The 16,231-nt window shown below is 35.6% G+C and overlaps 1 protein-coding gene across 2 annotated transcripts in view; it reads left to right on the plus strand.

Moving 5' to 3' along the window:
- RAB11FIP2 (RAB11 family interacting protein 2) overlaps window positions 1–16,231 on the plus strand; it is a 41,391-nt gene that overhangs the window by 1,674 nt on the left and 23,486 nt on the right. Inside the window, exons 2-4 of one of the 2 annotated variants that reach the window (XR_011532038.1) lie at window positions 4,447–4,889; window positions 5,602–6,070; window positions 10,103–10,193. Coding sequence is in view for 1 of the 2 variants with exons in the window: in XM_008525474.2 (XP_008523696.1) it covers window positions 4,447–4,889; window positions 5,602–6,070 (912 nt within the window). In the remaining variant the exon portion in view is untranslated. The remainder of the gene's footprint in view (window positions 1–4,446; window positions 4,890–5,601; window positions 6,071–10,102; window positions 10,194–16,231) is intronic. The other variant, XM_008525474.2, reaches the window with a different exon arrangement.

The raw sequence follows: 16,231 nt of genomic DNA on the forward strand, positions 1-16,231 counted from the left end.
TGAGAGAACGTTAAGATTGATGAAATTAATGAGAGAAAAATGTGGGTTGAATTTATAAGAGGACTTTAAATTTCCAAAATAGCTTCGTTATTTCTTTCAGTCATAACTAAAATTTCGTTACCCTTTTAAAAACTTTTTCATAATGATAACTTTCTTGAAGTTGATCTTAATTTCTTAGGTTTTAGAACGACCATCTCTTCTTCTTTTCTACACATAGCTTCCTGCAAGATTCACTTCATAGGAGTTTTTATTTTTATTAAAAAAAAATTTTTAAGTCAGGTCTTTACTGAAGATTTAATATAGACAGGATAAAACGGTAGAAAGATAAGAAATACAAGGAATGCAAGAGGAAAAATAAATTTTTAAAGTAACTGAGGAGATGAAAATAATTTTTTAAAAAAGAAAAAGGTTTTAAAAGTGTAAAGTTGAGTATATATGAATGATTTTAATAAATCTGTTTGATACCTACAAAGTGGCATTCGGTTTCCTCTGAAGAGCTCTTCATCAAATTTAAGATGAAAAATGGATAATTACCAAATAATTTGTTTCAAATCGCCAATTTTGGATGACACTTCCTATATAGTATTTAGAGTGTTTTGAATGTAATTGTCTAAGTATATTGTAACTTCAAATTTCTTACTGCATTTACAGTACTTTTAATGTTAGTGACTGATATAGAGAAGACTTCTCTAAAATAGAGATTTTCCAAGTGAAAGTAGGCCCAACTGTGAACCCCAAAATTCTGAGCATGAGATAAATAAGTTTTTAGTGTTTCTTCTTGTTTTACTCCTTATCTTTGGTCGCATCACAATTACGGTAAATTTGGCTGTAAGCAATACTCTAATATCGTAGTCTCCCTACAGAAATTCTCTTTTGGCTACTATATAAAATTGATTAGAACTTTTTGGGGGAAAATCTTTTAAATGTTATCAACGGAGCTTTTATTGTATTCAAAGTGATTTTCATATGTTATTAAATCCGTAACATTTTCTTTCTTTGTGGATAAATGGGGACCACATATTTGATGAGATATCTTTATTGGTAATATTCCTAGTTTTTTAATATATTTAATAGCTTCCTTTTCCAGCACAGCTGTACATGTGGCACAGTAAGAGACAGGCTTGAGCCACCGGTGTATTGCAAGAAAGATATTTGATATTCTCCACATTGCTGAACCTTGTCAGCATATTCCCAAGTGCTTTTTAGTAAGCTGTATGAGTGATGAAGGCTACCAGCTGACTTAGAAGTCCCATGAAACTGCTGGGTGTGACACTTTACTCTTGACACTGAAGACAAGTTTTTATAGCTCGTCTTCCAGTTGTGTCATGATAGACAAAGAAGTGTGACAGCTAAAATATTATTTTACTTACTTTTATACCTTGAAATTAATTCCCCGCTTTTTTTTTTCTTTTAAGGAGAGAGGAAAAACTTTGAGTGGGCATGGAAAGAGAACTTTTGTATCTCTCACTTTAATGGGTGTCTGGGTTGGTTCTGGCAGGAGATTTAAGGAAATAATACAGTGTTTAATAATAGAATGGTAAAATCGTTCATGCTGTTAGGTAATATCTATTGATTTTTTTACAACAAAAGTGGGTGATGTTGCTTTTTTTTTTAGTGCTCATGAAAAGTAATAACAGAGTCCCTGGAGTTAGGAATGACTGAAACACATGCAGGTTTTAGGACTTTCGTGTGCGTCTCTGCAGTGCACCTGCGTCCTGGCCTCTGGCACCCTCACTGCCAATCTTGTCCCATTTCTGACCACACAGCACCAATTGCTTGGGAATAGTTCCCACATGTGTGATGGTTTTGAACATGGACCTGTGCCCACTAAAAATTGAACCGAGGCCATATACAGTTTAAATCCAGCACTCCAGAGGTGAAAAAAAAATCAGCATTAATCCACTAAGCCCCAAATGCTATGTCTTCATTTTATCTTTTCCAAGCCTGGGAAAACAAGTGCTATCTCTGGAATGATTCTTGAAGGTCTCATTAAGACTTCCCTATTCTATCACTTGCTGTTAAAGAGGCTGAAGTTATCTGTCATGCCCAAATTTTAAATTAGTATATTTTTTAAGGTTCTTTGCAGTTCTTTTTTTTCGGAGGGGAGAGGATGGAAAATATTCTGTGTTTATAGTTTGTATTTAAACACTGACTTGCTTTATTCTTTGAAGTTTACCTAAGTCTTTAGCATTCCCTACCAAAAAAACAAAATAATGCAACACACACAGAGGTGTAGCTTGGTTGTTTTAAGAGTACAATTTTAGAAATAAAAATTCAATAAATGTTTATTTGGTGCAAGGCAAACCTCCTTCAAGGAGCTTGCGCTCCAGCAGGAGAAAACCTCCATTGCCTTCCTCTTTGGCTCTCATGTCTGCGATGGAATACTGTGTCCTGTGATATAGGACCAGCTGTGTGGTTAACCTTATTAACATATGTGGTTCATCAGATACGAATGAAAGAATTTCTGTTTCTGTGCAGATATTATTTGTTAACTTTGGATATTTTCCTTATTGACTTTAATCTGACATTGGAAAGTTACTTATCATTCTCTGTGCCTCGGTTTCCTCATCTATGAAATAAGGATGTTAAAGTAGATGATTTATTTGGTCTTATTTCTAAAATTCTATGAATTTTGATTACCTTCACCCCCTTCCATTTATTTGGTTATTGATTTATTTTTTTCTCAGATTGGCTTTGATTTGTTATATAGTTGGAAATCCTGCATGCTTGGATTTTTTTGTTTCATTTTTGGTACATTTCTTGCAAAGTATATTCATTCACCTCTTTTCTATAAAACCTGAGAAGTTAGAGTATTTCTCATGTACCATCCATCTGAAGTATTTCTCCCCCATTGAAAATGACTCTCTTTTCCAAGACTGTGAGTTAATAACTGGGTATATAACCTTGTTTTATTTTTAGGCTTTTCGAGTGCTCAGTTTTGTGTTCAGTGCTCTCTATTCCATGGAGTTTATTGCTGTCATCATCTTATTGCTAGTCACTGGGTCTTCAGATTTCACTGTTTGCCTCAGATAAGAACTTTTCTCAGTTTAAGGTCTCAGGTTAATGCTTTATATTGTAAAATATTTTATTTTTTAAAAATTGCTTATTTTGATGCAATTAGATCTTAATTGATTGAATTGCTCCAAATTAGTTAGGAAAAGATTTCTCTTGCGTATTACTTGCTAAGATGTAGCTGGTATATATATTATGTGCCAGTTTTCTCTCCTGCCCGGAAAGACCTGTGAGCCAGTCTTCCACTTGATGTATGGTAAATGTAAGCTTTTTCCAGCATATCCTGTTGGTAACAATGAGAGAGAGAAAGAACTAATGTAAAATTAGATCTTAGTTCTTTTGTAGCTGAGGAAATTTGTTACACTTGATTAGAGGTGTATTTAAGTAATAACCTGTCTGCAGGAGTGGATATTATGCTTCATTGTTAAGTAATGTGAAAACACTGTAGAAACTCTCTTCTAGGTTTGGTTTTGCAGTTTTTTGGCTGTTTGCCCTGTAGAATGACCACTTGTGACTCTGACAACTGGGGAATTTCTCATGGATAAAAATACTATAAACAAAACCAAAATAAACTTTGCTTCTTATACATTATTTAAAAATGGGCATTTTAATTCATTGAAGTGACTAAAAGCATAAGATTTGCCGCCAATTAAAATACTTTTTATTCAGTATGGTAGTAGTAGAAATAGTAAATGAAGCCAATAGATTCTAATAGGAAGCATTTAAGCTTTCCTTTTTCTTCAAAAACTCTTTACAAGGTTTATTGCTATTTGTCACTTCCTTCATTTTATTCTTCATTTTATTTATTGCATATTTTATTTCATATTTTATTCAGGAAAGGGCTTTTAATCCATTTTATATGAATCTAAATTACATCATATGCAATTTTCATGATTAGCACAATATATGTAATAGTCTCAAATATTAACAAAATTCTTTAATAGTTTTTACAGAAGAAATATTTTGGAATAGGGACTATTTATTATTTTATTAAAAATGTAGTCATCATTTTATAGTGCTGAAAAATAGTTTGTATTGATGAATCCTTTCATTCTCTACTTTAGTGTCTTTTAAAGTTAAGATATGTTCTTAGGCGGTTAGCAACACTTATCCCAGATGGAAACATAATAACTATTGTTGGTAAGAATTTTTGATGCTGAATGTTTTTGAATCATGAAAGAAAAAGTATCTAAAAACCTTTCAAACTTACTGAAGCCCTATTCCTTCGGAATCTGTCGCCTCACAGAACCAGTGATCAGTTTTTTAAAATTGAACAATGAGTAAAACCAGAAGTGCTCTGGCTGACAGATTCTCGTCCAACGCTTAGAGTGCCTCGATGTATAGTAGCTTTACCTGAAAAACTATTTGTATGTAACAGAGTTCGATATCCTCTTTTCATTACGTGTTACAGCCCAGTTTTTCCTTCTCTTTAAGGTGGTTTAGATTAGAATCCAAACAAGGAAAAAGAGTCAAAAACAGGGGTGAGATAAAGGTCAATATTCAATTCATGAGGAACAATATGACAGCAAGTATGTTTGACTTATCAATGAAGGACAAAACAAGATCTCCTTTTGCAAAATTAAAAGATAAGATGAAAGGGAGAAAAAATGATGGGACATTTTCTGATACGTCTTCTGCAATCATTCCAAGTTCTCACATGCCTGATGCCAGTACTGAATTTTCAAGTGGTGAAATACCAATGAAATCCAAACCAAAAAAGCCTTTCCTTTTGGGTCCTCAGCGACTCTCTTCAGCACATTCAATGTCTGATTTAACCGGGACCCACACGTCTTCTGAGAAACTCAAGTCTGGCGCTGTTGGTCACACACATCTTCTTGGACGCCAGATAGAGTCTTTTGGAGTGGTTCCGGAAAGTGGTGAGTGACACATTCTTTCTAATTGTATTCTCAGTGGTCTGAACTACCCTTTTAACTTTTAAAGTTTAACTTCTAAAATTAGAAAATAAAAATTACAGTTTCTTCGTAGTATTTTCTAAATTTAGTCATCAAATATTTATTGAGTACCTACTGTACTCAAAATTGATGTTTATTAAAGGCAGAGCTTGTCTACATTCAGTATTGTATTTGTATGATTAGATGATAATAAAAAGGAGTCCCAGTCGCTTTTCATGGCCTGGCTTCTTTTTGTACTGCTATTTTCTCCTATCTCAAAAGCCTGCAGCATAAATGAATATTCCATTTAATCAGAAAGTTCTTAGAAAAAAGCCTTTTATGTTCAGAAGTAAGGAAGTAAATTTAATGCTAATGATGAAAAAAAGTCTTTGAGAATTTATGGCACTATCACGCCAAGTAGAACCTCTGTTTTGACATTATTGTTTGTTTGTGTGCTCGTTTCTTTCTGAGCTGAGTACATTCCTGATGGTCTAGAAATATAGTAATTGTCATTACCCCACATACTTCAGACTGTCATACCTTAGCATTTTAAGATTGTTTTCCTTGATTATTTTAAAGGTTCATATCTTTAAATAGCTAATTGCTGTCATTCTAAAAGCAGCAGTGTGCACACAGAATGTGTCAAATAGTGTGTAATGTGTCACTGATTATGTTCTAACTACGAAACTGTTTGCAGGAAGTCTCAAATCTCCACACAGAAGAACATTAAGCTTTGATACTTCTAAAATGAACCAACCTGACAGCAGTGTGGATGAAGGTGAATCGTCTTTCGGAAGACAAAATGACCCATTTACAAATGTGACGGCTTCATTACCCCAAAAATTTGCAACACTGCCAAGGAAGAAAAATCCATTTGAAGAAAGCACTGAGTCATGGGACAGCAGCATGAATTTATTTTCAAAATCAATTGAAGTAAGAAAAGAAAATAAAAGAGAGAAAAGGGAGAAAGTTAGCCTATTTGAAAGAGTGACTGGAAAAAAAGACAGCAGAAGATCTGATAAACTTAACAATGGGGGATCCGATAGCCCTTGTGACTTGAAATCACCTAATGCATTTAGTGAAAATCGCCAGGACTATTTTGATTATGAGTCAACTAATCCGTTTACAACCAAATTCAGGGCTTCAAATATAATGCCATCTTCAAGGTAAGCTTAGTTGTGCTATTTTGAAAAATATTGTACTTGAAAGTACCAAATATCCCTTTTAAATACTTGAATATTTTAAATTCCTTTTATTTGAAAAAAATTCTTATATTTTTGTCATTAATTATGGAGCCAGGCAGCATTGCATACATCTTTGGAACTTCACTTTTTATCTTAGAAGGATAAAAGATTCTTAATCCCTACCCTAGTCTATTTCTACTTATATGAGCCAGAAACTCACCAAAATTTATGGAGAGAACGGCATAGCTTTTGATGAGACATGGGGAGAGTGAATCACCAGTGGGTGTTAATTCTAGCCAGAACTTTAGGTGATATGTTGTGTTTCTAGATATTATTTTCCAGTGATTAGTTCATGGGATATCTGAAGAGGATTAGTGGACCAATAGCAGCCCATGGGCTGGCCTTTAAGAAATAGTGGCTTAAGTTAAGTATTAATGGTTTTCTTAATAGGTGTTAACTATCCTTATTAAATGGCTATTTAGAGGTGGTTTTTATTTGCGAATGTTTATGGGAATTCAGTGACCCTTGTGGATACTATAGTTACATCAAAGAGTATCTGTATGATGATTTATAGTCCTGGAAATAATCCCTATCATGATAAAGGTTAGATTTTCAAAATCTGAGTTCTCAGTTATGTATTAATGGTACTTATTCTTTAGTACCAGTTGGAACTGTATGCGTTTAAATAAGATTATGGATTTTGCAGAAGTGATGGTGAAATAGTGGATTAAGGAAACCTCAAGCAAAGAATAAGATGAATTTATTGGAATCTTAAGCAATTACCATAAAAGAGTGTGGCAGAATGTTTGCCATGTGACATAGAAGTCTGTCTTTTAGGCAACAGTGTGTGGTATACAGACCTGAGTGGGACTCCTGGCTTAATAGCTCTGTCACCTCAATAAACCTTAGCATCTCCATCTTTGAAACAAGGAAAATAATACCTACTTGGTAGGATTGGGTGATGATAATGAGAAAGTATATGGTACAATGCCAGGCCCCAAATAGGGAACTTGAAAATGGTAACTGCTATTATGTTTTATATACTGTCATGTCGTATTTTATTCAAAAACAGTGCTTTATTTTGTCCCACTAGAAACAGAAAATATAGTGTTAACAGTAAACCTTTTAGACTGCTCTCACCTCTCTAATCTTCTAATGACATTAAAACATGCATTTAAAATTTTCAAAGGGGAGTATGTATTTCTGTTGTTTTCTTTTAGCAATAAATGGTTATTTACTATGGCTTTAGAAAATATTGTTCAGTTTTCTTTATAGACTATACTCCAAACAAATATGCTTTATCATATGGTATTAATATTTTCTTAAGGAGCCCATAGTTTTGATTCTCAGATATTTTATGTTGATATTTTACATAGTGTACTCCACATGTTGCATTAAGTCCTAAATTAAAGGGGAAAATATATATATATATTTGCTCTTTTGCCATCCGTGCTGAACTTTTTTTGAAGACGATTGTTGAAAACAACTATCTGAGATAACTTAGAGATTGGATAATTTATATGATTTTTAGAGTAAAAGAAAAGCAAGAAAAATGGGAAATGGGAGGAAAATAATGTTTTTAAATTTGGGGAGCCTATGGAAAAATAAGTACCCTCAAATCGTTAATTGCCCTGTACTTGGGCTATTTACATGACGGCCACAGGTTTTAAGAGTGTGGCATTTTGCCAGATTAAGGTTTTGTTTTGGGGTACTTCAATACTAATGCTGTCTATCAAAATTAGAGCTATTTCATCATATATATATAAAATGATTGCAAATATGTAAAAAACAATAGATTTTTAAGTTTAAGACTTTCTCTTCTTCATATTCTTTCATCTTCGTGTTCTGTGAGATGCCAGATATGAGGACAGAAACGTTTATAGATTCCTGGGAAGTTACTCTTCCTTTTGGTGTCACAAACCATCTTTGTGGTAAATGTAAAACATTTGTAATAAAGGAGTAGCTCTTTAATTAATAGTATAAGAAAGAAGGATTGAATATAAATAGATTCAGGAAGAGAGTACAGTTTAAATTTTTGGAAAGCAGCTTTATCTTGAGTGGAAATTGGGAGGATATAGTCGAGGTAGTTTTGTCTTTATGTAACGGTGTATTCCTATTTACCCTCCCAGTATCGTCCCTCAGTTGTATGGGACATTTTAGATTTCTCACATTAATAACCAAGTGTGCTTTTGAAGCTATAGACTCACATTGCTGGGACACGTGCTGTGAATTCCTTTTTTTCCAGTTGTGCTAAGTAGATCTATTTACAGAATGTCCTGGACTCTTGACCGATGTTTGTGAGAATGATGAACAAAGTTAAGGGTAAAATACATACCTGTGGAACTGGATTTTGTTCTTTGTGAGTGAACTGGCTCACCTGTGGTTGCAGGTGCATGGGAATCATATTGTTACCCTCCAGGTGAATAATGTGGATGATTAAAACTGGAGAATTTTCTTTATGCCGAAAATTTTAAAGTACTAAGGAACGCTTCCTTAAAAGTTTGAGTTTTTGTTTCTTAGTGTAAGTCCACCTGAAGAAACTACCTTGTAAATCACAAAAAATAGTGCATTTTGCTTCTGTTCTTGGAGTAGATCCTGTAGCCTTGCATAAAACTGATAGAGGAAATGAGTTAGGCTTTTTGCTGGGTTATTTCAACAAAGAGCAGGGCTCTTTGAAACCTTTCCCCCGCAGTTACTGAATCTCCGCCTCTTTCCTCTTGCATGCCCGCTCTTCTCTGAGACCCTCCCTCCTCTTACACGTCCTGTGCTGCAGCATTTTCTTACGTGGTCTTACTTTATGTGGGTATCCCATTGTTCACTAACAGACCAGTCACTTTTTCCCCTCCCACCACCGTGAACAACTCGAGGGCAGGGCCTGCCTTTCATTCGTTCATCTGCCCTAAATTTGTTTGGTAGGTGGTTGGTGTTAGAGGAGGGTTTTTTGAATGAATGGACACAGTATAGCAGGTCAGTTTCCTGAAATGCTTTCGTTCCCTAGTCTCCTGCTTCCAGCCCAGTGGAGGCCGTGAAGTGAAGGTCTTTCTGATACTGACAACAGGTCCATAAAGGCAAATATGTGCATTTTTATGTACAGCTAAGCATTATTAGAAATCTAAGTGAGTTTTAAAGACTAGTAAAATTTGATATTCATACCCTAAATAGCACATTTCTAGAGTTTATTAAAGAACTCTGTATTAGTTAGGCTAGGTTATCAAGTGTAATCAACAGCCCCAGATCTCAGTGGCTTGTCACAGTAAAAGTCCATTGCTCTTTGTCACAGTGTAGTTCACTGGGATGGGGATGGGAGAAGTGGGTGCCTTGCACAGCTGCTCAGAAACCAGGCTTCTTCCGTCTTGTGATGCTCCGTTTGACACGTGGCTTCCAAGGTCATGCAGCAGGGAAAGAGAGTGGAGGATCACAAGTGGCCACGCCTGGCAGTGGTGTGTGTTGCTTCCACGTACGCCCCATTGGCCAGAGCTCAGTTATGTCCTAACCTCAGTGCCGCCACTTAAGAAATATGGTTTAACTGTGGATCTAGAGGAAACTGAATTGAGTGTGGTAAGTACACAGTACTATGTGTGCCATCCGTGCTAGTTCGGAGAAGTTAGGATACTATCTAACACTTGGCATGCTGCAAAACTCCTATTACAGGTGTACGTGAAAATTAGTTGGAGTTCTTGTAACTTTCAGGAAAATATTTTATCACTTTATTATTGGTGTTGAGTTGTTTGCATTTTAGAATTGCTGCTACTCTTGCTTTTTAATTATAAATCACAGGTAGTTTAGCATCGTCAGTATCCACTAATTTGTTGTGTAGTTAACCTCACAATTTGTGAAGTAATGCTTTTTTGCATCAGCAGTATATTATTTTCAAAAAAAACTACCTGCACGTTTGTTATACCATTTTCAATAATTTACTCACAACCAGTTTATCTTTAACACTAGGCTATTTTTCCACTAGAAAGTGGAAATAGGTGGGTCTATTCACCAAACCAGATTTGCTTTTTTTTGCAGAGACACAGCTGGACCGTTTGGTTAGGTGGGGACATGTGACCAAGCTCTGGCTTACTGAAGAGTTAGTGGAAGAGATGCATTCCACTGTCAGGTCTGTCTGTGAAAACCTCCTGGGCAGTCCTCCGTGTCACCTCTCCTCCTCCATACCCTGCACCAAGGATTGGCACACCAGGCTTGTGGGCGAAATCTGGCTTGCTGCCTGTTTTTGTAAATAACGTTTTATTGCAACACAGCCCGCCCATTTGTTTATGGCTGCTTTTGTGCTACAGTGGGAGGGTTGAGTAGTTATTACAGAGACTATATGGCCTGCAAAGTCAAAAATATTTATTTGGCCTTTTACGGAAATAGTTTGCTACACCCTGCACTAGCTGAATGCAGATCTTTGAGAAGAGCAGAGCCATAAGATAAAAACTCATGCATTTTGAGTCCCTGAATGCATGTGGAAGGCCTCCTAACCAAGAATAACTGATTGAAGAAACTGAGTGATAATTCTCAGAACATTGTTACTGCACTTTTTGCATATGTTTAGTATAGCACTTAGCATTATTATTATTTAGCATGTAGGGCACAGGGGCCGTAGTACCCTTTGTTCTGTTTAAGAAAGCCTAGTTCAGAAAAGTTTAAGAACCACAGGTTTGAAACACCAAATCTAAATTGTTCTTTCTAACTCCCAAGGATTCTTGTATTTTAGGCTTTTTTTTGTTCCAGGTGAGTTAACTTCCCTACGCACCACTCCACACTGAGGTCCTTGTAAGCCTTGCTGTCTCTAATCCTTGGCTGGATCGTGGAAGGCACAGTTAACTTATGTCTGAGGGTCCTGATCCTAGCTGTCTTTGGTGCTAAAAACTCTTTAATTCTTTTTTGATTGATAACGTGGTGTTCCCTTCTTTGGATTTCTGGTGATATAGAACGTAATTGCTATATGATATTTAGTGTGTCTAGGTTTTAGTCTTCCAAGCAAGCTATATAAGCTTCTTAATGTTTGTGCTGAATCTTCTTCTGTGGGTGCCCCACAGCACCTAGGTCAGTGTGTGTCCTCGGTGCTGATCATCAAGGGTGTCTGGGGATTTCTTTTTAAACTACAGTGTGTTAGGTCCTAACTCAGACTGAATTAGAATTTTTAGTGAGTGGGCCCTGAAATAAAAATCAGCATTCTTAAAACTTCCCACTGATTCTCACTCAGGTTTAAAAATTGTTGATCTAAATTATATCATCTATTTCATAAGAGTTCAGTAAGTACGTAATTATGACTAGGAATCAGGAGTTGTGCTGGCAGACTCCTAGTTGATAGGCCCCTGACTAAGGTAGAGGGCACAGTAAGAAGATCGGTTTGACTAACCCAGGGACGTGGAGAGGAGTGTGGGATTTGGCAGAATACGTAAGAAACATCTAAATCATAGTAGGCATTGAAGACCAGACAGAAATGTCTGCCTTGTAAATATTTATGGCATCTGTGGATGAATTGTTTCTCAGGATTTAGGTGAAATCTAGGCGTCAGTACTGATGAATGACACTTAAAAAATATGCTTATATTTGTATGCTACCTATCATAAATTGAAGAGAAACTCTGTAATGTATGTTCTTCTAAGGCTCCATGAAAAAGTTCAGGACTGAAGAACTCCACCTGGTCAAGGAAATTCATTAATATAAGGAGAAAATTGGTTGTGTATGTCTTATTCTGAAATTTAAAAAAAATAGAGTCAGTAATATAAGCATACTCTGTATGAGGAGCTAAAGTTGTTTGATGTTAGAGGGCAACTCAGGGGAGAGCAAGAACTTACGGGAGGTATTTTTATCAGAGAATTTTGTTTTGGGAACATCCTTCTATTTGTGACTTGGCCAGAGAACGTGCTTTCCCTTTATTATTTTCTGCTGTACTGTGCTTGTGAATACCATGTAGCAGACTCTTAGTTGCTCTGTGATAACTTTATGGTATGTTTTATAATATTATTCCTAGTATTACTGATTTTATTAGAGCATATATACGTATATTTCCATTTGCAGTACTTGCTGGGGAAGAACCTGTCTAATTCTGAGCTGATGATCTTAGACCAAAAAGTTATTTTTTAGGGCAGTATGGTAATAGTGTCTAAGGTCAAAACCTCATATTTATGACTAATATTTTGTTATTTTTCATGACAGTATGCCTTTTACTTTTGGGATCAGGTTCACCTACTTTCCTCTTTCCCTCCGTCTCTCCCTCCTTCCTTAACTAGTCAATCCCCCTCTGTGGTTGTATCATACCTCTCTTAGAAGCTACAAAAAATTGGTTACCTAGAGTGTGTATGTAAATGTGTTTGTAATTTTCACAAATCAAAAATCACTATAGGCTTATAAACATGTCACCATTATGAAATTACGTAACATGTCCATAAAAAATGATAGACTGTTTACTGTAGGCTTACATTTTGATTTTAAAAAGTTGTAGTAAATAAATGATCCTAAAGAAAAGATCCTATTCGTTGTTATAAAACCTTCAGTTTACAACACCCCTCATGGACATTTTTTTCCCTGTATAAGTTTAAAGCTCAGTCTTTGGCTTAATAAACCTTAACATGCATAAGGTTCATTTTAAAAGCAGTGTTTATTTTTTGTTCATATTTGTCTAATAAAGATAATTTGCCTATTATTCATGGCAGTCTCTAAATCTTTTACACAGCTGAAAATTTGTAGCCTCATTTGTGACAGAAAACAAAAACTTTTGAGATGATTTTTAGACCCATTAATCCATTAGTGCCCAGGGATTTACAGAATGTATCCGGTGGAACAATGACTGGGAACTTGAAGTATGCAATGTGATTAGTTCCCTTAACACTAACTAGAACTTTTATGCTTAACTCCCCAGACATTACTTGAAACTTTTCTACCCTTTGTCATCCTAATACTTATTATAATAGCTCTTATTAATTGGTACATCTCCCAATGGGTTAATTTGCAGATACCAACCATGCCATCCTTTTGCTAACTCAGTAATGGAAATTGATATTTATAGACGTCAAAATTGAAAACAAAAAAAGCTGCGTAACAAAAAAAGACAGACTTTGCTAAGTTATTATTATTTTTGAGCTGAGAGATTGGAGTAGAGAGAGATTCTGTGAGAGAGAAGAAAACAAACCCAAAAAATCCACAAAAACTACTGTAGGCTAATAAACTGATGTGAAAATTTCTCAATTTACAGCACTTGACAGGTGCTAAAAGAAAAGCATCTTTAATTTTAATGTGTTGTTAGGACCTCTTTAGAGAGACTGTACAAGTTATTAACAAGGTCCTCTGAGACAGGAGACGGGTAATTAACAAGACCTATGGAGATATAGTTTAGGTAATTAACGAGCTCTTAGGCACTGGACATAGGATAACACATAACGAGTCCAGTAGTTAAAGAGAACAGGTTGTTATGATATGATCAAATGCAAGATATAGTATGTAAGTCCTCTTGAGGTTTCTGATAGGAAAGTATTAAGATTATATTCCACTGACCCCAGTGCAGTCATTTTTGTAAATCAATATGTAAATTTTTTGGTTTAACTTTTAAGATAGAATTTGAGAGGATTATTTTTCTGTAAAACCAAGAAGCAGAGAAGCTTGTTACATTTAGATTAATAATATTTGTTAATTGCCATTAACGAACATGTGTATTTTGAGAAAAATACATTGGAAACACATAATTTATATGATTCTAAATTGTTTTAGAGATTTATTGTTCTGTTTATTTTTCACCTATGGCCTATCAGCTAAAATCGCCTATTCCAGATTGACCTTGCTCTTCTGATCCACTTTAGAACTGTCAGGGTCTATGCTGGAGAGGACTCTCCTTGACCGGTTTGAATTTTACGTAATGTATGCAGGTCCCTCCCGTCATGTGCCTGTGCTACCTTCCAGGCTTCTGAGACTGGCGTTCCTAACTGCAAATATTTGGTCCAGTTATTTCTTGTATAAATCTGAAATTGTTAAGGTTTGAATTGAGTTTTGGTTCTGAAAGCTCTCACACTCAGCAAATCTTTGTTATGAACGTGTTCTACTCTGAAGATTAAGAATACAAAGAAAGCCCTTCCGGGTCTCCTGATTCGTTCCATTGTCTCCTCAGTGTGGCTACTCCAGTCCATCAAGTGATTTTTTCTGAATTTCAGATCTGATCATCAAATGATATTTTCATTTTCATTATTTTTGGAATATTTAATATATACAAGGAAATCAGAGGTTATTAAGATACAGATCCTGCTCTTAGAGCTCATAGAAACAGGCATGTAAAGATTAGATCTGAATTCCATGCTAGAGACTGGACATTGTATAGGCATTGGGGAAACATGAAAGATTTTTAAGTTGGATTGTGACTTGATCAAAGTAATGTCTTAGATAGCCCTAGGGCATAGGGGATCTGCTGGGGCCAGGAGTGGGGAAGGGGAGGAAAACTAGTTAGGAAGTTATTGAGTTGTTGAAGTGAGAGTTGTTGGAGGTCACTTTGCACTGAGGATGAAAAAGAAGGGAGCGTCTCTGAGAAATATTTCTGGGCTAAAACAGACAGGACTTAACCATTCTGTTTTGGTGTGTGTATGTGGAGGGGGGATGTTGGCTAAGGGAGAAGAAACAGGATTATTCCAAGGATGTGTCTTCAAGCAGTATCTTAAATCTGATGCAACACAGCATTGTAAAACTACGTGTTACAGCAACATATCTGTAGTCTTTGAATCCAACTTGGCATTTTAGTCTTGATGGAGAGTCTTGAGTTTTTTCTTTTTTGTTTGTAATGAGGTGCTGTCCTGTTTGTTTTAGATTTTTGTTTTGGAGAATAGGGATTAGGTGTAAGTTGTTGAAGGCCAGCAGGTTAGTATCAAAACAGTAACAGTTCTTGAGAGTTTGGTTTTGATCACTGAAACACACTTTGCCTTCTTTGAACATAAGAAGGCAAATTTCTGTGACTCCTTATGGATTTATGCATTGAAACTGTGTTCACCTTAGCACTGTGATTACTACACATACTCCTCTCCAGCGGTTTTGGCTTTAGCACATCTTGTCCCTGTAGGACCCCTTTTCACTGAGAGGATAACTTCTGGGTCTTGTGTACTTAGCCTTTCCTTCTGTGTACACCACTTCTTCCAGGCCCCCTGAGTCTGTGTTTAGTGCATTTCCACTTGGGCCACTATGACCTCATCACCTGTGGTTAGTTTTTTTTCATAAGAAGAAAGCTTTAACTTTTGAAATACAAGTGCTGTTTCTATATATTTAATATACGGTGATAGTGTTACCTGTGGCCAGGGTGTTTTTAAATAGCTAAATAAAGCAATTAACTTGATTATGAAATGATTTTCCTTATAGTCATTTAACTAGTTTCTAAGAATATTAGGATCCAGACATATAAAATGTCTCCTTGAACTTGTATTTTAAGGATAAACTGTTGTTCTTTGACTTAATGCACTCAATATAATATAGTATTATATTTTATAACATAATTATAAATAAATCTTAAAATGTGCTATATAAATATTTATTATATTAAATATAATATACATCAAATAAAAAAGTGTATTTTATATATTTTAAGCTTATAAATCTTTCTGACAAAAGTGCTGTTACCACTTAAATAGCAATTACACAAATCAGCTTGGCCTTCTAAGAGTAAAACTTAATTCAAATTGCCAGTTTTTAAAATTGTTTTAACAACTATGTATGTAAAGCTCTATTAGGGCTGGGGGTGGTGGTGTTGATTCATAGAGGACTAAAGTCCTAGTGGCTGCTAGGAGAGAGAGATGGAAGCCATGACCTGTCATCCTAGCAGAGTGGCTGTGTTGAGCGTGGAGTTTGCTGTGGAAAGGTAGAGCAGTCCACTGGAAATCAGGAAATGCCTCTTCATGGAACAGGCCTTTGAGCTTGTTCTTGACCATTGAACGTGATTTCGTAAGTTGGGGAATGAGTGGGTAGACAATTGTTTTAGTAAATAGCAGGAAAGCTCATTAAAAAAATTGTGAAATGCATTTTGAAGGAATATTTTGTAAATAGTGACTGTATACTATTACATCATTAGCTCTCTCCTAACTACTAGTGATTTTAGTGTTTCTCTTCTAGTTGGAGCCTGTAGCTGTGCTCTATGTCTGTCATTCCCTGCCTGGTGGGTTCCCCAGGAAGTGCGCTTGC

This window comes from Equus przewalskii, chromosome 1, assembly GCF_037783145.1.
Source record: "Equus przewalskii isolate Varuska chromosome 1, EquPr2, whole genome shotgun sequence".
NCBI classification, from domain to species: Eukaryota; Metazoa; Chordata; class Mammalia; order Perissodactyla; family Equidae; genus Equus; species Equus przewalskii.